Genomic DNA, 16264 nt, shown 5'->3' on the forward strand with positions numbered 1-16264 from the left:
TTCAGTGTACTATTTTTTTCTGTTTGTTTATAGTCTACAGGTTTATTATTTAAAATACGATGACGAAAAATGTTAAAATCATAGACATTAAGTTTTTATGATGATTTATTATAAAGTATTATTATTATTAATTTTTTTTTTTTTTTTTTTTTTTGTCGTTATAGTTGTTGTGATCATAATGATTTATTCAGCCTCTTCGCAAATATTGTGGTCGCACGTTGCCAAACTTGAAAATGCGTCGTTATTGCCTGAAGGAGTTATTTTTTTTGCATGGTGTCACTTAATTTGTCTCAGGAATATTAAATTATATGTTTTAATATTATATTTATATATTTAAAATATATATTATTATGAAATAAAATTTAACAGTTATATATTTAAATATAATATATATATATATATTATATTATATATATGAATTTTAAGACATATAATTTGTATTTTTTGCTAGACATTTCAACTCTTGCAGTCTGTTCGTCCTCAGAACATCTGGTGTTGTAGGCGGTTCTGCTGCGATCCAGCACCAATAGCATCACAGCAGCGCGCGGACTCCTCGAGAGTAGCACAGACTCATGAACACTCCGTGAGGAGCTCACAGGATTATCAGAGGATCTGCCTTTAGACCAGGAAGCTCTCACTGGACGCTTTCATATCGTTTCTGTCGATATGAAGAACCGTCACTGATCTGCTGAACACCTCGCACTCCAAAAAACACCATGTGTTTTGCTCTCGTCTTGTAGAACAGCCAAAGCAAAGCGAGACTAGATAGTTTACTTTTAGTTTCTGTCTCGTCACGGTCCGCCTGCTGCTGTTCTGCACTTATTCTGGACACTGCAACAGGTCAGCAGAGAGTCGCTGTCCTGCAACACATCGGATATGTTGGACGGAATCAAAATTGAAGATCAGTTGAGAGCAGGAGCAGAGACTCTGGGAGTGATGCTGGGTGAGTTTCTTTTTAATGACAGAAATGAATGATAGATGTATGTCTCGTCTAGTTTAACTAGGTCAGGTGTTAAGTTATGGTTTTACCGGTCAGATCAGATAAATGTGCACCTTCTCGCGTTTTTACAGCGCTTGTAAATTTCCTGTGAACATTACACATATTAAAAATACTAGACTAAATGTGTTTATTATAGCCTAATTCATTGCTGTAGCAATAACGATGTGTGATTAAAAACAGCTTCACAAAATATAATTGTTATTGGTGTTTCATCAGTTGTTCTGGAGCGAATATGAAATGGAAATATGAGGCATTTTGTATACTGCCACTTTTGTAAACAAACAAACAAACAAACAAACAAAAAACGTATTAAATAATAACAACCTAGGCAGAAAATGTAACACAAATATTTAGTTTAATTTTATTTTCAATGTACTCGCGTGTATATTCAAAATGAACACAGTAAAATATTTTTATTTTATTATTATTATTATTATTTTAAGCCAGTAAATTAGATTTAATAATTTTCTTTGGTATAACATAATTTAAAATATTTTTTATATATATACGTATATAACATTATATATATAATATATAGATATATATATATACTCTATATATTTAAAGTAGCTTATATATAATATTATTATTATTTAAATACAATTTCGTGTGTTAAATAAGGCTAAATGTCGCAATTTACCCAATTACGTATAGTCAACAAAATATTTGTTTAAAGTGTCGGATAGAAATAACTCCTTAAAATAACAACAGCACATTTTCACTCTGATTACTTAAAGAAACTATATTTTTCAGTGTACTTTAGAAAACGAGTTCATAAATGTATCTCGCATTTATTTGTTTATGCGTAAGATTTTTATTATTATTATTTTCTTTAATTGTGCAGCGGATGTTTCTGATGTGTATCGGTTGTGTGTTGTCAGGTTCAGACTGTGTCCATCAGAGTGTGTGTGAAGGGTGTCACAGACCGATCTCGGATCGCTTCCTCCTGCGCGTGAACGACAGCTCGTGGCACGAGGAGTGTCTGCAGTGCTCGGTGTGTCAGCAGCTCCTCACCATGAGCTGCTACTCCAGAGACCACAAACTCTACTGCAAACACGACTACCAACAGTAAGAGCTGGTTCACTCATCTCAGGTCATGTGCGTCAGTTTGCGCTTTTAACAATCAACAAAAAATATTTCGAAGCAAATATTTACAATTTTTGTTTAACTTTTTTCCAAAAGGATTTTGTGCATAATAATATTTATCGATATAGCCTTAGTCCTGTTGGTATTTCGATAACTTATTATCATTTTAGTGTTCTAGCAAATAACGATAACGCCAATAAGAACAAGAATTCTAATTATTGTTATTATTATTATTATTATTATTGGCTTATTATTATTAGTAGGGCTATGTCTAGATTAATTATTTGTGTGTTAAAGTCTACAATAAAAAATAAATCATTCTCACAGTGAGAATTGCGATATAATGCTAAACATATAATAATAAATCTCGTTCTTCCTGCCGTTTTCGTTATTGTGTGTGTGTGTGTGTGTGTGTGTCAGTAGTCTATGCAGAAATCACAGAGCTCGTGGTGTGTTGTACAGTAAGTGAGAGTCTAGTGTTCAGTGGCTTGTCAACAGAATCATTTGACTTTTTTGCCCAAGTCCTGAAACCCCTTCTTCACTCATCGCGACATTATCGCGTTATTAGACAGCGTCTGACGTCACGGTGTCTCAGTCGACGTGACAGCGAGCAGTTTTTCACAAGGCCTCGTGAGCAAGTAGAACCATTTCTAGTCTATATTTGTCTTTTAAATTACTTTTATGTATTCAGTCACACAGACTTTATAATGTTGACTTTATAAAAGCCGCACTTCTTTTTTTCTTTGTATAGATTTGCAGGTAAAATGCTGCTAGTTAACTTGACTTGTTGTTGCAGAGTTCAGAGCTTATCTAGCTTTTACACGTCTATACTATTAAAGGAAATATGTAAATTCCCAGCTTACAAACATATGTTTTAAGACGTTCCCGCTAAGTCATAAAAACGTTATTTCTGAAACGTTCCATATGTCCAGTTTTTAAAATGTTTTTAAAACGTTTTTTTTTTCTTGGTTATGCGAACCTGAAGGGAACATTCCATTGTATCATTTTCCAAACAGTATTAGAATGTTACTTTTGAATGTTCTCTGAACATTCTGAAACAAGTAGTAACATTTAAAACATGTTAAACAAAAAAATCTAACTAAAACATTTCAGATTTTTTTTTTTTAAATCCGTGAACAATGTATAAATAACGTTTTTATGCTAACATTTTGAGAACATTATTAAAGACCAGATAAATTTGAACTAGTGTTCTATTAATGTTACTGGAAGAACATTTACGCTAGACACAGTTTACACTGAGATAATTGTAGCAGAATTATATTTATTTGTCTCTTACACAATTTCATACCATTGCAAAATGAAACTTTACATACTACATATCCGTCCCCAAAGTGGCTTTAACAGTGTGTATACGCCTGTTATATGTCTCTTTCACAGTAGTATTTATAAAGCAGTGATGAGGTATTTAGTGCTCTTTATTCACAACCGGCCTGCTTTTTATGACTCTCATTTAAGAGTGATTAACAAGCACCACAGACAGCCACAAAACACACACACACACACACACTCACACACTAAGACTGACACACACACACACACACACACACTCACACACCTCCATGCTTAACTCGCTCTAATTGACAGACACTCATGTAATGAGTCGAACAGTAAAGCTCTCTGTGCTGTCACTTGTGGAGATGTATCTAAATTTAATAACTCATCCAGTATGTTGAAATAAGTCTGCAATTTTTACATTACAATGTTTATGTTTCCTTGTTAGGTTTTTGAATGATAAAACAGTAGATATACTGTTCAAAATGAAGCACTTGGACACTTTATGGTTGTCAGATGTTAGTGGAACACGCTTATTCTGTAGTTAATGTGATGAGCTTCATTTAAGTGAGAACTAGAGGTGTTTCGTGTGTATTTTACTGTCCACAGCGCTGCAGACGCACATATAGCCATCGTTTGAAGGGACAGACAGTGATGTAATGATTTTCAAATGTGCAATAGCAGAAGCATCCTCTGAACATCGCTCTAACCCATGCTTGGTTATGATGAGAAAGTTTGTAGTTGTGTTATTGACCTGCGGTGTTTTTTTTGATGAGAAAGTTTTTTTTTGTGTTTTGTTGTTAGGTTTGTTTTTTATTAAGTTAGTGTTATAGCTGGAACGTGTGACCTTTTGTGTTGATTTCAGGCTCAGCTCATGACATGAAACGACACGCTGAAACTTAATACAGTTTAACAGCATATTTTGTCCCATAATAGCCAAGATCATTACGATTATGAATTTATTCAGTGTTGCTAATTTTACAGGAGTTTCTTTTTAGTGGTGCATTTAATATTTTGATCTGACAGTATGGAACTCAACACAGCCATTTTTTGATTGTTTTTAAAGCTTTTTTCTTGGTTATGAAAATACATGTATGTACATATAGAGAGAGAGAAAAAGAGAGAGATTATTTTATTTACTTATTTAATCTTTGAATCATATATGTGACCCTGGACCACAAAAACCAGTCTTAAGTGTCAGTTTTTTTTTTAAATTGAGATTTATGCATAATCTGAAAGCTGAATAAATTAGCTTTCCATTGAAAAAGTTTGTTAGGATCTGACAATATTTGGCCGAGATACAACTATTTGAAAATCTGGAATCTGAGGGTGCAAAAAAAAAAATTATTATTAAATATTGAGAAAATTGCCTTTAAAGTTGTCCAAATGAATTCTTAACAATGCATATAACTAATCAAAAATTAAAGTTTTGATATGTTTGTGTTGAGATATTTACATTATATTTTGATGTATTTTGAGGTTGGATTTTTATCCCAATGATTTTTGGTATAAAAGAAAAATCGATAATTTTGACCGATACAGTGTTTTTTTTGCCTATTGCTAAAAATATACCCCAGCAACTTAAGACTGGTTTTGTGCTCCAGGGTCACATATATTAAAAATTTTGATGTGATAGTATGGTAACAGTATGCTTTTTTTGAATTTATTATAATTTCTATACATGATTTGTATGTGATTTGATGCATGTTGGTGTAAAACAGTTAATTGATGGGTAGGTATTGTTGAATATTTTGCACACACAATTTAGTTTTGACTAGAAATGCGCTAAAGAACAAGTTTTCCAGAACCGCTGTCATGGCAGAAACCCAATCCCAAAGGGGCTGTAAACGGAGCTATAGGCCTCGGTATATGAGTGAAAAAAAAAATTTGCCACTTCACAACCACTGCTGGACCCTTAGGGAACATATACATACACACAAAGTCTCTTTCAAAACTTTTGAATGGTTTAATCGTGGCTTTTTGAATTCTCTTCTCAGTTTTGGATTTGATCAGGTCTAGCTGAAGAAGATACTGAGAGCAGGAATTCCTCAACTCTCCTTTCTGCTCTGTTTAGATTCTGATGCTCAGAGAAATATCTCCGTTTACAGAAACAACAAACACACTTATTAAGCCCTTCAGAAATGATGTGGGAATTAGACGTTCGCTTCTCTAGCCCTTTCCATCATTGGCCTCTAAAGTATTTGCTCAGAATTTAAAATCACTGCATTTACAAAATATCAAACACATGCAGTTCTACCTTCACTTTTCTACACCATTTTTGCTCATTTACTTTTAATCAACCGAAGTCAAACCTTTTGACAATTTTAATGCAATAAAAAATACTTGTAAAGTGTGTTTTAATCCACATACTTTTTAGGGGACTAGGTTACTGTGTTTAAAACATTATATAATCTGTAGACATATTTTGAGTGATTCCCTTTATTTAGTGTTGACAAGCAGATTCCTGTTCTGCGTATATTAACAAAGCTTGACAAACATGTACATGTCAGCTTTCCAATGAAAATCTCATTTAAATATCTGAGAAAAGACAGTGCCATATTGTATAACAAAAACCTTCACTCTCGGCGTCATTGGCATAATTCAAAAGATGTAATTTTTTTTTTAATTTAGACAATTCTTGTAATGTGTTAATGAAACATTAAACAGCAGATATATACAGTATTTTAATGTTATGCATATAGATTATGCAAACTGTTTGAAACAGGGTAATTAACAGATCAATATAAATTGAATAATGTCATGTTTAAGATTGTGCTTGTCTCCCACATGTACCTTATTCTTTTTATTTTAAACCTTTTCTCACCATTTGGTGAGAGTGTGCACTAATGCATGAGCAAGAAACAATTTGCTTGACAAATAAAAACCAGAACATTTAGTCTGATCAGATAACAAACAATATCTGATAAGAAACAATAACTAAACAAAGCGTGCAATATCCTATTAATGTGATAACGGATGTGTGTGAGCACAGGGAGGAGCTGAGGGTGTGTTTGTGTGTTTCTCCTCTGGCTCATCTCAACCCCTCTGCTTCTTTCTTTCTTTCTTTCTTTCTTTCTTTCTTTCTTTTCTTTCTGTTTTTTCTGTGCTTTTTTCTTTTCTTCTTTTCTTTTTTCTTTGCATTTTTCTTTTCTTTTTTCTTTGCTTTTCTTTTCTTTCTTTCTTGGTAGGCTGAGAGTCAGGTGTAGTTTATTGTGTACATATAAATATTGAAAAAAAATTGAAAAATTTATTTACCTTATCTATACACCATGACTATCTATAATGATCTCTCTCTCTCTCTCTCTCTCTCTCTCTCTATTACACACACACACACACACAAATTATATCTATTAAAAATATATATATATATATATATATATATATATATATATATATTGTATTCATCAAGTGTATAACCATTTTTATACATATCATCATCATATATATATATATATATATATATATATATATATATATATAGATATATATATATATATATATATATATATATATATAATATGCATTTCATATCTAATAAAAGTATATATTATTTGAATTCTTCATAATATATATATATATATGCACATTTATTTATAAATTTCACTTTATCACTCTATAATACTTATACTTAAAATACAATATTCTGATTAGTAAAAAATATATATACAGTATTTATTATTTTATTTTATTAAATATAATTGTAACAGTATTATATAGTCATACATTTTATATATTTGAATATATTTATATTGGAAAAATTATACATATAATTTGTATTCATCAAGTATATGAACATATTTTTAGACATTATACAAGTCTATCATATATATGTCATGTATAATCATATATTTTTGAATTCTTCAAAGATGTATACACTTTTTATTTATTTATTTTAGAACTATATCCCATGGCTGTCTAGAATACTTATACTTAAAATACAATATCGTTATTGGTTTTATATATATATATAGTATATAGAAATATACATATAATATGTACAATATAAACATTTCTATATGTATATAATATATTTTAAATAAATAAAGGTGTACACACACACACACACACACACACACACACACACACACACACACACACACACACACTTCATATGGCCCTGTAGCATTTTGATTTACTTATTTTTCCATTAATAGGTGAGTTTGATGATCTGGTTGATGTTTGTGATCTTTCAGTGATGCTGGTTGGAAACTATTGTGTGTTTAAAACCAGATTAGAGTGTTTCATCAACTTTGCAGTTTTTGCTGAATTGATTTTGGTGCTATTGGTTTGTCTTTCTCCGCGTTTCTATGTTGCTCCGTGTGTCTCTGTGGTTTTCTGGGCTGGAATGTCTGTTCAAACATCACCTCTCGCTGCTGCTGCTGTCACCCAGCTGTGAGGAGAGCTTGGCAAGGCTCTGTCAAGTGCTTCCACCCAGGTGCTGTGTACCTGCAGGCCTGCTCTCGCACCCTCCTCTCACATTCTAGCCGTGTGTGGGGAGCAGGGTGCTGCGCTCGGAGCATTTGAGGAGAGAGAAACTCTCAGGAACGTGTGAGAGTCTGCAGACATGCAGAAACACACGCGTCTCAGCAGCAGCTCGGTGTGGCACATTCCCCAAGATGACTTACAGTGTTTGCAAGCCACTTTTCTACCACTTCTATGAGATCTTGCAGTTCTTTCTCCTAGGCAGCAATGAGATTAAATTGAGGGCAAGGCTAAATATTATTACTATTTTTAAATAACAATTTTCTGTTTTTATATTCATTAAAGTGTAATTTATTCCTGTGATGCGCAGCTGAATTTTCAGCATCATTACTCCAGTCTTCAGTGACACATGATCTTCAGAAATCATTCTAATGCTGATTTACTGCTCAAGAAACATTCATTATTATCATCAATGTTCAAAACAGGGCTGCTTCATTTTTTCCGAACCTCTGATACTTTTTTTCATGATTCTTAGATGAAGAATTAATAAAAAGCATTTGTTCAAAATAGAAAGCTTTTGTAAAATTATAAGTTTCTATCACTTTTTATCAGTATAACATATCCTTTCTAAATAAAAGTATTATTTAAAAAAAAAAATTTGACTTTTTTAACATTAGTGTGTAGTGTTAAAAAAGATTTTTGTTTTTAATAAATGCTGTTTTTAACATTTTATTCAAAGAATCTTGAAAAAATGATCAAAGGTTCCAAAAAACAAATAAATAAATAAATACATTAAAAATATTTTTTTTTACTGAAAAAAATGGTGTAGAAGCAATTTTCACTCAAAAATTGATAGAAAACAGAGGTTTTTTTTTTTTTAAAGAAACAGTAACATTGAATGAAACATGACATTTTGAAGTAAAAGACTAGAAGACTGAAATAGTATTTTCTGGTAAAGCGTACTCCAGTAATCTTTTTATTTTTATTTGTTTTATTTAACTTATTTATTTATTTTATTTAAATTCAGATATTTTTACATATGTAAATAAAATGTGTCTGTGTTCATATACAGCATATATATATATATATATATATATATATTTTTATCTATATATATATATATATATATATATATAGATATATATATAGATATATATATATAGATATATAGATATATAATATTATTTATAGTATATATATATATATATATATATATCTATATATATATATATATATATATATATATATATAATAAAAAATGTATAAAATGTAAAAAAAAAAAATTATGTAAAAAGTAAAAATAATCAAATAATCAAAATATATATATATATATATATATATATATATATATATATATATATATATATAATCATAAATATATATATATATAATATTATTTATATTGAATTAATGTTTTTAAATTCATATTAAGGTAGAATGTGAGTCTCTGATTCAAGATGGCAAATGACATATTTGTATTCTTCATGACTAACACTGTGAGTTGAGATCTTCTGACAGAGATTTCAGTATGAATTCAAACATTCATAATCAAATTCACCCAAAATCAGATAATCTGAGCTGCTATCCATTCATTTAATATCTTTTTAAGTCTTATTTGCATCTGTTTTTACTTCTCCAAAGGACTTTAGGAGAAACATGCGACAGAGTTGAGATTTCTGAGAACTCCAGTTTACTGAGCTCTCTAGGAACGTTACATTTTTCCTTGTAGGGCCCCTAAACTCCTTCTTGTCCCGTGCACCACCCAGATTCCCTCTGTCTTTCTTGTGGTCTCTTCTTCCTATAATGGGATTAGCAGTATGACCCCCGTGTTTCCGCCCCGGCTGTAGAGCTGAGCTCCACACTTTTATCACTGACTGTGACACTGAGCTCCCCATCGCTTTGTGCCCACCGGAAGCCTGTTCCCTAATCCACTTATTCGTGTGGAGAATGAGGGCAAAGAAAGAAGCGACCAAACAATATGGAATGGAAGAGGAGGGGTTCTGGAAAAGCCCCCCTGTGACTCTGTTCCTAAACCAAATAAGAGAACATGAGATTGATATTGTGAGGCTTAAGACGCACACACATGTGTGTTTAAGCTGCCTTTTGTTTTTCAAGATTGGAGCATGTAGGCATCATTTTCCAGTTTAATTACAGAATGCATTGTAGTGAATGAGCAAATCTTTCAGTCACCTAAAGCTTTAAATATTCTCATTTTAAGAGTTTTGGAGGTTTCCTCCAAAGTCCTCGTAAGGACTTGAAGTCTTTAACCACAGTTTGGTTGGATTTTCAAAACAAAAACAAAACAAAAGAATTTGCAATGTGCATGCTAGTGTACTAAATCTGAGCATGCAAAGTAAACAACCATCAAATAAACTTGATTCTTATTGACCAGTCACCACAGTTTATTTTGTTGATACCCATTAAAGATTTTTTTTATCAGGTTTATTTAAAATTTACTTTGACTTTTTTTTTTATTTTTTGTTTTTTTTTTTTGGTTTGATAATTAGTTTTTTAATTGCCAGCTTTATGTTTCTCCTATAACTATTTGGTTTATTTGTTGTTGTGTGATGATGTTTTTTTAAATAGTTTTTTATTTGTTTATATGCCAGCTATCATATCATTTTATTTTTTTTTTATATTTTTGTTGTGATGCAATCCCTTACATATTACATAATTTTAAATATATTTTTATAGAATTTTTATATAATATTGTTTACATTTTTTTATATTACATTTATAATGAAATATATCATTTTTATATTAGAGTCTAAAAAAACACTGCGTGGTGCACACAAGTTGTGCATTTTTGTCCCATGCACCTGCAGAAAAAAAAAAAAACAATTAAGTGCTTGTAATTTGCAGATGCATTGCCATGTGAGTTTTATTAAGAATATTTTTATTCATTGGTACAGTTTAATCAGACAGAACCTCAGTTGTAAGATGCATCTTTGTGTCGTTCTGCTGTCCTTCTGTCCTGCGTAGCAAATCAGTCTCATAGCAGGTGGATTCCAGCATCCACGGGCCTTTATTTACTGAATGTCTGTTAAACAGATGGAGTGAGAAGAAGCTCATTATTTGGAGCTCAGGTGCTCCACAGCCTCCCCCTGCGTTGACCTCCGATGGGTCAGAACTAATGCAGGGCTGACAGGTGGTCTGCAGGAGACCGCCTCTAAACCACATTCCCTTACACTTCTGAGCTTCCTCAACCGTCCCGTCCAACAACAGACAAGACTTTCGTTATTACAGAACAATATCAGGCCTGGTTTTCGATGCTTGGGTGTTCATGCGATATATTTATCTGTTTCAGTAGCATGACTTTTCCCATGCATATTTAGGGCTATTCAGCACAACTGTTTTCAACATTGATAATATCAAGAAATGTTTCTTAAGCAGCAAATTGGCATATTAGAATGATTTCTGAAGGATCATGTGACACTGAAGACTGGAGTAATGATGCTGAAAATTAAGTTTTGATCACGGGAATATATTCAAACAGAAAACAGTTATTTTAAATTATAATAATATTTCACAGTATTACTATATTTTTGATCCAGTAAATGCAGACTTGGTGAGCAGAAGACACTTACCGACCCCAATCATGTGAACTTATATATTTAAAATGTATATATGTGTTTTATAACATATTATAACATATTATATAGTATATTTTCAAAGACCTGATATGGATCAAATCCAGTTATCAACATTTTTTGTTGGCATCTCCGCTGATGTGTTTTTTCAACCACCACTATTACTGATAGTCATAAATATGGAGGATGAGTGGAAAAAGTCATGTGACTGAAACAGATGAATAGTAATAATAACAGTTGAAAGTTTAAAGGGGATTTTGTTACTTTTGGTTAGGTCACAACTTAAAATTCACTGTAATATCTGGGACCTGAATGAAACCAGTGGGTAATAATAACCAGGGTTATTAATGAACAAACAAAAAAAAAAAAAACACACAATTTTTTTTTCTTTTTTTTTTGATATTTGAAATAAAATAATCATTAACTGAAATAAAACATAATAAAAAAAACAACTTATTTTTAAGTCATTTAGACATGTTAGAAAAGCAAAAAATTACTAAAACTTCAAGTAAAAATGAAAATTGAAGATTTAAAAATAAAACAAACTCAAACTATTAATAAAAACTATAATAGCATCTCAATGATGGTAAACATTCCAGTGATTCTCTCATTTGAAATTAATATTCTGATGTCATGAAAAGTTTATTTAACGAGTTTGGTCTCTGCTCAGTGTGAGCCTTTTAAATATGAGTCTTTTTTATGCCCACTGTTCAAACTCTCCATAACTCTCCTCAAATGAGGAGGCAAGCAGAGGCGTCACGTTGTAAAAACCAAGCGCTCTGTTTTATTAGAAACCGCAAGATCTTCTGTGCTCCCTGTCTATCAAAGGGATCAGGGCATCCAGGGCGTGTATCCGGGTGTAAATCCAGGATCCCGGGCACAGCAGGCCCTCAGAACCTCGAAATACTCTTCAGTTTGTGGAGAGGGAAGGCAGGAGGCGTAAGTAAACCGCAGCCTTCGCTCTGTTTTGGTACCGCAGCTGATCGCCCGCCGTTTTCCCGTCCCGGCTGCAGAAACAACACTCGGTGAGAAGTGTTCTGTGGATCTTGTTTCATGCCTCCCGTGCAAAGACCCATGCAGTGCTCTCCTTGCACCAGTGCTTTTTCAGCTTAAGATGATTTGTAAACCGGGTTTCCTGACCCTGAAGGAGCTTCACACAGAACAATGTTGGCCGGGGTAGGAGGGTTTGGGAGGTTCGGAGGTGTGAGTGTCTACACTCTTAAAAATAAAGGTGCTTCACGATGTCATAGAAGAACCTTTTTGTCTAAATGGTTCCATAAAGAACCTTTAACATCTGAAGAATTCTTCAGATTGTAAAAAGGCAAGAAAGAGATGTTTCTTTAAAGAACCTTTGACTGAATGGTTCTTTATGGAACCAAAAATCTTCTATGGCATTGCTTGAAGAACCTTTTGAAGCACCTTTATTATTAAGAGTGTAAGGCAGTGAACTTTAAACTTCTCCATCAACACTCAGCAGACCTCAAAAGCTCCATTTGTACTCCATTTAATCACATTGATGTCTTGGAGAAACAATTGAAACAATTTCTAATTCCTTCCTAATTTTCTATCTCTGTCTATGCTATAAAATTAACGGTACACTTTTAAAAATATAGGTTCCTTCACTCTTTAAAATAAAGCTTCCAAAAGGATTTTTTTTTTTTTTTTTTTTTTTTTTTTTTTTTTTTTTGCAATGATGTCATAGAAGAACCATTTTGGAGTCTAGTAATGGTTCTGTCATCAGTTCTAAATCTAAATATATAAACTAAATATCTTTAAACATCTGTATATGCATTACTGTGCAAAAGTATGAGATTAGTAAGATTTTTCTTTTCATTGAAATAAATTAATACTTTTATTTTAAAAAAAGATGCATTAAATTGATCAAAATTGACAGGAAATGCATTTATAATGTTGATTTCTATTTGGAATAAATGCTGTTTGTTTGAACTTTCTATTCATCAAAGATTCCTGAATTTTTTATCATTGTTTCCCAAAAAATATGAAGCAGCACTTTTGTTTTCAACATTGATAATAATCAGAAATGTTTCTTGAGCAGCAAATCAGCATATTAGAATGATTTCTGAAGAATCATGTAACACTAAAGACTGGAGTAATGATGCTGAAAATTCAGCTTTCCATCACAGGAATATATTGCATTTTACAATATATTCACATTTAAATCATGTATTTTAAAGTGTAATAGTATTTCACAAATTTTACTGTATTTTTGATCAAATAAATGCAGCCCTGTTGAGCATAAGAGCTTGACATTAAACTTTTGAATGGTAGTGCACACACTGTGTATTCAGCAAATATATATACAGTGGGAACTGTTGACGCTAGGCTGCCAAGACTGAGTAATATGAGACTGGTTTGAGCTCAGTGGGTTCATCAGCTCTGTGACTCATCGTCATGCTCCATGACTGCTGTTGCACAACTTTTGGGGGTAAATCTTGTTGATTTAGGGCAAACTCTTCTGCCTGTTGTCCATGACCTTACAACATCTCGCAGTGAGTTTGTGTGTGTGAGGGGAATGCCTGGTACTGATGACCAGCTCAAAGTAGGCCATGTCTTCCTCCTCAGCAGCCCAGAAATAGCCTGTAACTTCCCTCTGCTAAATTTGAAGGTTGTGCGTCAAAACTGATACATGCAATCGAAAGTGAGTGGACTTTTTTGACTCCGGCACAGTCTTGAGTAAACCTCTTTACTTAAATCATCCGCTACAGAATGATTTAGACATGTACACAGGATAATGTGACTTCACTAAATGGTTCATTGTGAAGATTAAACATATCTTACAGGTGAAAGAAAAAAAAGTTGATTTGACTCAAAGGATCAACTGGATGCAATACATTTGTTCTGTTTCCATACATGTTGTTTGTGTGTTTATCCCAAATCATCCTGTAGTCTGGTTTGCTAAGATTCTAGAAGAGAGATTGGCTGCAAGTGATCAACTTTTTACAGCACTAATCAGAACTGAATTTAGAATTCAATTCCTGAATTTGAATTGATGTGTAAAACAGGATGTAGAACTGCATTTCAAATTTGAATGCAATGAAGAATACTTAAAATTAATTGAGACAGACAGACAGACAGACAGATAGACAGACAGACAGACAGATAGATAGATAGATAGATAGATAGATAGATAGATAGATAGATAGATAGATAGATAGATAGATAGATAGATAGATAGATAGATAGATAGATAGATGGATAGATAGAATAATATATATATTGGTTGGTTGGTTGGTTAGATGGATAGATAGAATAACAATAACAACAATGGAACTGGACCAATTCAATTCAAATTCACACTCAGTAAATTCTAAGAAATCCAATTCTTCAGTTCTGAATTTAGCTTTAGTGCAGCTTTCCAGATCATGAAGTCTTCCTTCCCTAAGGCCTAAGGCTGTGGCACTTTTCTCCTCAAAGGAACCTGCTGGAGGCCACTGGCGGCCCCATCCTTCTTCAGCCGTGGTGCTTTAGCTGCTCGTCACCTCGCCCTGCTGGCAGAGGTCACCCAGGCTCTCCGCTGGCCACGGGTCCTGCTTGGGTTTGTCTCTACTCGGTAGTGGGTCCAGGCTGGATGTCTGCAAGAAGAAAGCAGTGCAGACTCCCTCCCCAGGCCATGGCCTGTAAACCGAGCCTCGTTCTAGCCTTCTGCTCTCAGCAGGGCTTCAGCATCGTGCTTTGACGGAGGTGGATGGAGGCGCTTTGGGGGAGATGTGCGGAGACCTGCAACTGTGCGTGGCGCCTGTGTGATGCTCAGGGCTGATCTCGGGTCTGTGCGGCACATGGTTTGGGTCAGTTCCTTCCCACTATCTGAACCAGCAGCATCCACATCAAAGCATCTTGAGTTGGGTCATCACATGCAGCTTACGGTATGAAGACAGTCTTGTCATAGTGTGATCTCTTAGTTGTTTTAAGGCAAGACACTACAAGCAAAAACATGTTTTTTCATGCACTGGTCAATTTTGAGATTTTAGGCTATTTTGTTGTTTCAGTCTAGTGAAAAGAATCCTCCAAAATAGACATTTAAATGTATATTACATTTGATCCGTTTATCTTTGTAGATTTCAATTACAATACATATCTGCAAATGCAGTTTTCTCAGAAAAGGTTTTACAGTCATTTAGCTGTTAAAAATAGTATTTGCAAATAGATCAAGTGCTTTACTTTACAAAAATTCTAGTTCTTTAAATATTTGTTCTTTATTGTTTGCCTTCTTTATTCATTACATTTTCACTTTTTGACAAGAAACCCACAAAATTTAAAGGGATAGTTCAACTAAAAATTCAAATTCTTTTATCATTCTCTCATTTACATATTCACATTTTGTCATTTCAAATTTAAATGTTATTTTTTATAAAATTTCCAATGACCATGTGTTTACCTTTTTTCCAATTTCCCCTATTGTTATCGATTTTTTTCCTTCCAGATGTCTTAAATTTCCAAAACCTATGCTGATATGCACTCAAAAGTCCCTCTAAACAAGACTATCCTCATTATTGCAAACCAGCTAAGACCAGCAAACCACCTAGGGCTGGTTTTTAAGCATGCTTTCAGGCTTCAGTAATACACATCAGCGATCATCCCATTGATTCACTATAAAACACAGATCCATTTTTCATCTGAATAAACACCTCAGCTTTGACAGTGCGGTTGAACTTTGCTCCCCAAGACGGATAATTCAATTTCCCTTTGTTATTGTTTTTATGCTGATACAGTATCCAGTTGCTTCCTTGTCTTGTGTCTCCCAAAAATATTTTCCTTTGACCTCGCTGTAGTTTATAGCCTCCGCCCCTCGTGGGGTCTGTCCCAGATTTATGCTGTTGTTCTTACGTGCTTTCTTGTCATTATACATCGATAA

General features: G+C 33.1%; 1 protein-coding gene across 1 annotated transcript in view; it reads left to right on the top strand.

The window, feature by feature from the left end:
* Positions 1-785: 785 nt before the first annotated feature.
* Positions 786-16264, top strand: part of LOC109072880 (LIM/homeobox protein LMX-1.2-like) — a 48667-nt gene continuing 33188 nt past the window's right edge. Inside the window, exons 1-2 of the mRNA XM_042752189.1 lie at positions 786-943; positions 1882-2068. Coding sequence (XP_042608123.1) covers positions 877-943; positions 1882-2068 — 254 coding nt within the window. The 5' untranslated portion in view covers positions 786-876. The remainder of the gene's footprint in view (positions 944-1881; positions 2069-16264) is intronic.

Source organism: Cyprinus carpio, chromosome A5, assembly GCF_018340385.1.
Source record: "Cyprinus carpio isolate SPL01 chromosome A5, ASM1834038v1, whole genome shotgun sequence".
NCBI lineage: Eukaryota > Metazoa > Chordata > Actinopteri > Cypriniformes > Cyprinidae > Cyprinus > Cyprinus carpio.